This window comes from Opisthorchis viverrini (assembly GCF_000715545.1).
Source record: "Opisthorchis viverrini unplaced genomic scaffold opera_v5_133, whole genome shotgun sequence".
Taxonomy (NCBI): Eukaryota; Metazoa; Platyhelminthes; class Trematoda; order Opisthorchiida; family Opisthorchiidae; genus Opisthorchis; species Opisthorchis viverrini.
This window is the reverse complement of record NW_008751791.1, coordinates 306,931-315,297: the sequence shown is the minus strand read 5'-3', so window position 1 is coordinate 315,297 and position 8,367 is coordinate 306,931. Positions and strand designations below refer to the sequence as shown.

Genomic DNA, 8,367 nt, shown 5'->3' with positions numbered 1-8,367 from the left:
CTCATTATGGCGATCATCAACAGTACACTGATACGGTCTCCCTTTAAGAGTCGATCGGCCGTTGGGAGCTAAATTACTCAGTAAGCATCGATATGAGTAAGAAAGCGAGAAAGACTGTGGGTAAACGCAGTCCCTCATGAAATTAGTGATCAATTTTCTGTCATTGAACCTAGTTGAACTTCAGATTCATGTGTTCACGTACTCCTAGAAGAGTGTACAAGCAGCCGAAGCACTAAGGCGGTGTCAGAAGTGAGTAATCAAAACCAAATCAGGACTTTCTGAAAGCGTGTTTCATGGTTGACTTCCATTAAACCTTGCTACTAGTCGATTCAACATCGTCTGTGGTTTTTTGGGTTACCAGGCGGCACAATCTATGTTCTAAACTAAATATGACCTAGGCCCATTGTGTTGCCGATTTGAGAAACAGTTGTTCAGGCAATCAATGCAGTTCTTCTTCGTTTATCTAGTTGTTTTGATTAAAAGGGTAGTTTAAAAAAATCGGCGACTTCGAACAAACATTGGACGGACCATTCGAGGTGTTGCACAGCTAATCGTGTATTGGACTAATCGTGAGCGAAAATATTTGGCCACTCAGTATAGCAGGAAAAAAAGGCTCTGAAATTTGTAATCCACTAGGGATCCATGGTTTTGATTTGGTAAACTGAGGTTTCTTTGGAGTGAGATGAATCTATTTGGACGATTTCCAGTGTCTGAGCAACGATCACAGTCTATCATCTCATTGTGCTTCTTCCGTCTAATGTTCACTTTTCAGTTTTATCACGCAATATTTCAGGCTGAATTGAGAGGGCACTGTTTGTTGGTGGAGATGTCTGTCGTTCTCAGTCGGATACCTCAGCATATCATTTGTGAAAGATAAGTCTGGAAATAATCAGAATCAATATTTCTGTGTGTAGGTTAACCGTGCCACGAAAGCTGCGTTTGCTGTTTCCTGTGTATAGCTACGATAGTTACATCATGACTGAAGCTCTTCAGTATTAGATATTTCATTCGTATTAGTTTGTGGGACAAAGATATGCAAATGGGCACAGGTAGAGCATATTTTAGTCCTAATCATGGTGGCTCCCTTGGTGCTGGATCAATATGTGGGAAGAACAACCTTTCCGTTCCGGACTCAGTGACTGCAACCGAAGTTTACAGAATCCGTGTTTCACCGTCAGATTCGTGCTCAACCGGTAGGTTTCAGTGGAGGATAAACGTGAAATATCCTCAACGAGACAGCTGGAAAGTTGCGAGGTAGCTGTTGGTTCGACTGGTACTGGTACATTTGTGGCCGAATTGCTCAGTTTCTCGGACGGACCAGGAGCTAGCTAGTGTGAAATCAATTTGGGAACTGAATACTCGCTGAACAAAACACTTCGGCTTCCAGAGTTAGTTGTCTACTTCGAATTATAGTTGGTTTGACGAATTCATATATATTACTCGTGCAGTAATACCTCCTTTTAAGAAATATCACGAAATTCCTATTGGCCCTTTGCCTCAGTCTTGGAGGTGATTGTGATATGCACAGATATGCGCTGTTTTTTAGAGATATAAATTCCCTATGGTTGACTTTTTAACGAGGTCAGCTGTCAACGGAAATCGCACGAAGGTGATCCTATAAAAACCGGGGAATCGGTTTGGGTTGGCTAGTCAAATTGTGGGAAACAGTGGCAAGTGAACGTATCGAACTAAGGGAACATAACTTGAATGGTCAGCATTTGATTTTTATTCGTTTGCTTTTGTCGCTAGTCTATTTCGACGTTGGTGCTTCACACCGATGAGCCCACCTACTGTGAGGAGTGGAGATGGAGTTCTGTTTCAGAAATGCGGTAGCAGTTGTGATTTAAAGAGCTACTAGAAATTCGCACGTCTTTTTCATTATTGTTCTGTTTATCATAAAGGAGAAACCTATTTGTCAAAAGTGCACCTAGTGTATCAAGCTAGAGTGCGGGCTGTTTTGTATGACTGTGTGCATTGGTCTGTTTGAGCGGCGGAGCTGAAACATCTTCACATGTTCGACAACTGATGCCTCAGAACCATAGCTCATGTGGGTTGGCGTCGGCGACTCCATAACAATTCATTTAGAAAGCGCACATTCGGCTGCGCAACGGGGAACTCCATTGAAGAATGGGTCCAGCACCAGAAACTGCGTCGGTCGTTGTCATATTTTATGGAAAAAACTGATATTGATGATGGCGTGATGAACAGCAGACTGAATTTCCACAGTCCGGATTTCGAAAGCTGCATAGGTGTCCTCAAATTGGCTCTCCTCCTCCCCTCCTGAAAACTGGCGCGCATGCTGTCTGAGAAATAAAGACGTAAAAGGAAACTTTAAACTTTGTATCAACGTTACTTGATGGATATCTGAATTCGCACGACAGTTGAGATATTCAGGGAAAAATGTCCGGTATTGATAGGTTTTACGATAGAGATTGCAGGTTCTGTTACCCGTAAATTTTTCAAGGTGTTGTCACCTACAACTGCAACCGAATTTGTAAATGTTCACTGGTACGTGTTGGCTTCTGACACAGCACGTTTTAAAACAGTACGTCACGTGATGAACAAAATTTTCAAGGAGGCGAGGTTACGGTTGTTTGCTCTTCTTAATGTCATGCTCTTGATTTTCTCCAGATAATTGAACAAACCAGGTAGTCTTCGCTGTTATTCACGGGCCCGCTTCGGACTGCGCTTTCAAAATAACTAGAGAAAAAGTGATCAAGAATTATTCATTAGTTGGAGGAATTTGTGTTAGTTTACAGCTGAAAATTCAGAACGTCTGTGTTAATAATAGATGACGTTTACTTGGCTGCGTAACACCGAGTAGAGATGCTTTGCCTAATCGATAAGAATCACCGAACTTAACAGCCAACTGTTGGACTGACCACACTGACTGTGACTGGGCGGATAACCGACTAATTATTTTTTCATTGTCGACCCTCCGAATGTTAGGACACTCTGAGGACACTTGAGTTGACACACATTTCCCACTGGTTGCGATTGGTTGCCTTGGTTTCGGCTACTGGCCGGAGTAAATTCGTGTACATTCACCCAGAGGTTGGCTGATTCTCAAACCATTGAGCGGATGCACCTGGCACTGTAAACGCACCCCACTGTCATGGTGCTAACATTTCCGTATTTGGTCAAGACTCAGACCCCTTTAGAACGAATTATTCATGTACTAATTTGGTTGCTAGTTGAGCATAATTGAGGCCAGCGACTAATCGTGCATCGAGTTGGGTTGATGCTCAGACACAACAGGTATAGGGTTCGAGCCAAAATGGTGGGTTTGCATACGGCAGTATTTCTTATTCACCTTAATCTTGCATCAGGTGTGTTATTGATAGTATTGTCGCCACACTACGTACCTAACACTGAAGGTACGCCAACGATTACCACAACTTAGAACATTCAACCTATATGTTGAATGTACTGGTATTCAGTAACACTTACTGAGATAATGCATTTTGGGTTGTTGTGTCGTGGGGTAGTCCGTTGTTTACGCCTGAATGGGGCCTGCCACAAGAGAAGACAAGAACCATGAGTACGGCAGTATTGTCAGGTCAGGTCAAAATATGTAGAGCTGGTGCGTGAGTACATAGGATGGCTGAATGGCCACTAGCTTTGCGACATTTGGAAATCAATTTGGTTTTCACGAGAGATTCAAGTGAATCCCTCGTTTAGGATGTTCTTCAGCTGAATGTGCTGCCCCAACGCCGCCTTATGTTTCAGTTGGTTCTCGTTGTGTACGTCCTTATCCACCCAATGGCGATGTTCCTGCCGCGAGCATTTTCACAACCGAGAGATTCAATGAATCCCTCGTTTAGGATGTTCTTCAGCTGAATGTGCTGCACCAACGCCGCCTTATGTTTCAGTTGGTTCTCGTTGTGTACGTCCTTATCCACCCAATGGCGATGTTCCTGCCGCGAGCATTTTCACAACCGCTCTGCTGGCCTCATGCTGCTAAGTCACGTTTTCTAAGCTCCGCTGTACCATCTACAATCCAGAAAGTGCGGTGACCTTAGTGACGCACGCGCACTTTTAGGGCCTGGACGCGCCGTGACAACTGCAGAAGAGTTAACTAAAGCGGAACAAGCTCGCAACAGCAGCAATTTCACTTGGTGCCGGCATCTGAATCTGAGGCGTATACCGAGATCCGATAGACTGCCAATTTATAATGATCAGTTCGTCTTACGTTAACCTATGGGATACCACGTAATCGTAATTTACTCATCGTAAGGCGGAGTTAAACATTTATAGTGGAGTATTACTGAGCAGGATTCACTGCCGTAAACTCTTAGAGAGAGTGAATTTGCGTGGCACCCAGCGACAAAATATTCTCCCCTCTACATTCACTATTGCAATTGAAGGGTGCCCGAAATGAGACGCGCATGGTCTGCGGAAGTGCCTCAGCAAACAGCATACGGAAGTTTCTTTGGTTTTATTCATTTTCGATGAAATTGTGACCCTTAGATTGATGACTATTAGCTCAAGATTAGCTCTGCAGTGTTCCGTGACGCCTTTTCAGCTGAATCATTCCTGATGAACTAAGAATGTCACCGTAGTTAAAAAGGGATTGGTTGCCGCACTACTCTCCGCACTCCCCGACTTCGAAAAGATGGTCCTGACTGGAGATTGGCAGGGCCAAAATTATGAAAATTTTCGGGTTTTTTTTACGTAGACTGCCATTTTGCCCATCAGTCCGATGGTAAATTTCGCGTGACCAGGACACAGCTGTTCAATTGAGGGAGTCCCTTTCCGAGAGTGGACAAACTAAGGGGATCATTCGATACAACTTGACATCCCCAACCGAATAATTCAGTAGAAAGGTAGAGCCATGCACCAAATCAGGCGTACCTGAACATTCGTTTCTGATTTTTTATTCTATATTCCCAAAGGATAATCTGCTTGGAATTTTCCCAACTTATAGTCTTTAGTTCTACATTTCACTGCCTTGCTACTGCCTATACGGCGAATTAGAATTGCAGCACAATAAGCGATATTGCGTCGTTTCTTATTACCAAGATTGTCCTATAGATCTCTTAGAAGTTTACTGAAACATGCGATGTGCTGGGGTACAAGGGGACAGTGCTTAACAATCTGAGGGTAAACTAGCTCGTGGTAAGTTGGACTACGAGAAGTCAACAGCGACGAATTGGGACCATATAGTTCGTGACTCCGCGTGACTCGAGAAACTGGTTTGGCACGCCCCGATAAAGCTAAACTAGATGCAGATCTCCTCTTCATTAACTGGTCCTCTGAAAGACACGCCTAGAAAAATCCAGTGGTTGTTTGTCTGGTAAAGATAGTCAGGTTATGGTACACTCAGATGCAGATGAAACCTGTGGACTCCGGATGAGGGGTAATGGTACCTTATGTCCTATTTCTACAACCTTACCATTGATTGAACGCTCCATTTCGTGAAAAGCAGGGGATTCTACAGTGGAAAAATTGTGACCGACTAAGGCCGAATTATCCTCCTTATAAGGGGTATCAATATAAGCGTTCCTACCTCTATAGTTCAAAGGTGGTCTCGAGCAGTAACAAGATATAACTATCTGAACGGTTCTCTATCAAACCTGGGTGACCTAATGAGCCACAAGCGTTCTTATCAAAAGTAACTGATGTCTATGTACCTGCATGCTATGGTCGACCTGGTCCGGGAGTAGTCATAATGTAGTAAGAAAAATCACCGATCTAAAGAAGTCACTGTTTGACCCAGGAAGAGATTATAGACGAACTGAAAAAAGTTCTTAGCTTTAGTGTTCGCTCTAGAACGATTTCCATTGAATGCTTTCAACATAAAAATGTTTTCACGCTTGCTGACTACATTAGTCAACATAGTAAGCAAGCCACTAAATGACGCGCCAAAAGGTTTGCAGACATCTTCTTAGAACTATGAGGTACGATTTTGAGTTGGCCTATCAACCGGGGACATAGATGTGCATTACTGTTACACCGTCTAGAGCTTAGATCCGGATGTACTGACACTGCGAGAATCGCTCCGCTTTGTTACGAACAAAATAGTGAAATCCCACACAGACGAAGAGAAACCTTTCTGCAAAAATAATTATTTGCGTCTTGTGTTCCCGCTACATTCGCTTCAGCATTTCACACGCCCTGTGTATATGATGCCCGACCATGTGTACGGGCAAATTCTTCAAACTGTGAATGATTGATTTTATCTATATGAAAGGCCTCTGAAAAATGAGTAAAACCAACATGCCCTCACTCTAGTTTGTCCTTCTACCGGATTATGTCAGTAAAACCTGAATAAATAAATGATGGCAACCCGCTAACTCTGCTAGCGACGAGTAGTTATCGTATTGTCTGAGATGGTTTGTTTCATGGGAGAGGGATGACCTTCCACGGGAAACTGAAAGGTAGAGACGCTAACAAACGGGAACCATTGCTAGGTAGTTTTCATCTGTTCAGGAATGAAGTATCTAACGGCCCCTGAGAGAGGCCGTTGCGCACAATCCAGTCCGTGTACATCTGAATGATATAACCCAACGTAGTTTCTGCTCATGAACGCGTTTTTTCTACTAAAAAAACCGTGATCAATGGTCACAAGGAGCTGAAGGTAGAAGTACACTGAAGGATTTCACCTCGTGACTGATTTGATTAGGGTGAAACCGATAGTATTTACGAGCTTCGAAAGACCAATCATGACATTGGCATGCATCCTAGTTCAAATCGAAGTGTGCGGTTTGTTAGTTGTGATAGGTCACAGACTACCGAACAAGGCCATTATCGAAGAAAAGAAAAAGCATCATTTGTCCATGTTTGCGCCCCATGACCCCTTCCCATAAACCAAAATGACGTCAACTTTCCGAGGGACTTGGACTTAACAACGGCGCACTGTCTCCCACAACGCCGATGAAAAGAGCAACACCCAGTAAACACACGTGAGTTGCTCAAATTTTGATGAAATTTTAATAACGCCGTTGGACCTTTCAGTTCGGATCATGGACTGAATTTGTGCTCGCCTGAATACCAAACACCGTACGAGCCGGATAAGAAACCTTCTTGACGCGATCTTACGGCTGCGGAGCAAGACAACTAATGACATGCCATATGCCACTAGAAATTTTGCTGTCAGAGACCGTGTTCTAACCAGCTCCGTAACGGCCCCGAAGATACAACGCCTATCCACGATAACCCAGTGGGTCTGTCAAAAGCATGTGTTATTACCTGATATCCACATGGGGATTACTCATTACGAAAAACGAACCCAGTGTTCAGCAAGCTTCCCAATGCTCAACCATGGTTTCCTATAAAAACTATCTCGAATACCGTACCAAGCAGAATACTAAATGAGCTAGTCAGATGTTCCTTGAAATGGTTTCCTGTGAGAAAGAATCAGTGTGCTGGTTTGTCAGAACACTAGGTAAATGATGCTTAGCATTTTTCGACATGACTAACGTAGAAGTAAAGAGTAAGACAGGTTTTTGGCCATGGTCCAACTTTGATCAACACACTCAACAGCTTGGACGGGATCCGAAAAATGCCTAAAAAGTGCGCTTTGTCGAGATATGGCGGTATCTACTACATAATGAGGTCATGGATGGCCCTGAAGCAGGTCTATCTCTGCAGGAGTTTTGTACCAGATAACATCGTTATCTTACAAGACCTCTACTACTCAAAGATAAATAGGGTTTTATGGAAAATTGATCCATTTGCTCAACTTCTCATACTTGTTTGAGATTCTAGACAGCCTTTTGTGACATTAACACGTTTGATGTGCGCCACAGTGACAAAAAGTTTTAGGACCGATTAGTTAGGCAAGCGAACGACCAGTGACCATAGTGAAAAACACCATGAGGAAGCTAGGCGACGCATGTCATCACCAAACTACACTGTTATATGCAGTTGTTCTGCGCTGCACTCGAGGAGGTCGAGTGAAAGAAAGAGGTTAAATAAAGTTCGTGATGGATGATCATCTCTCTTTTTGAATCCATCCTCGACCTAGCTATGCGTTGGGACCCCACGTATCCGTCTCCAACTACCAACGGCCACGTGCGGTGTTCCTGTGGGAAAACTAAAGTGCACTAGGGGTCAGCCCAACTGTAGCGAATAGAACAGATACGCCGTTTCTCTGGTCATCTAACTCACCGTGTTGTTCAACCTACTTTAAACTTTTGATTGGGTTGTTGCTAGCCTGCAGCGCAATATGGTGGAGGAACATAATGTGGTACGGTGGCTCGTTTGAAGCCACTGAATGCACAAATTTACAACACAGGCACGACCGAAACTCTCTCCTTTCCTTGAGTTCACTAGCCAGCACATAATCGAAAGAAAAGATCGGACTTCCGTGATTCTGCCTTCACGACAGTGGTATTTAAGCTGTCTTTTGTACCACTTTGTTAA

At 43.6% G+C, this 8,367-nt stretch overlaps 1 protein-coding gene across 1 annotated transcript; it reads right to left on the bottom strand.

The window, feature by feature from the left end:
• Positions 1 to 2,161: 2,161 nt before the first annotated feature.
• On the bottom strand, positions 2,162 to 8,185 carry T265_06486 (hypothetical protein; the record flags this gene model as incomplete). The annotated part of the gene is made up of 2 exons (XM_009171760.1): positions 2,162 to 2,303; positions 8,130 to 8,185. 2 exons carry the CDS (start codon positions 8,183 to 8,185, stop codon positions 2,162 to 2,164), a joined length of 198 nt encoding a protein of 65 aa, XP_009170024.1.
• Between the last annotated feature and the right edge of the window lie 182 nt (positions 8,186 to 8,367).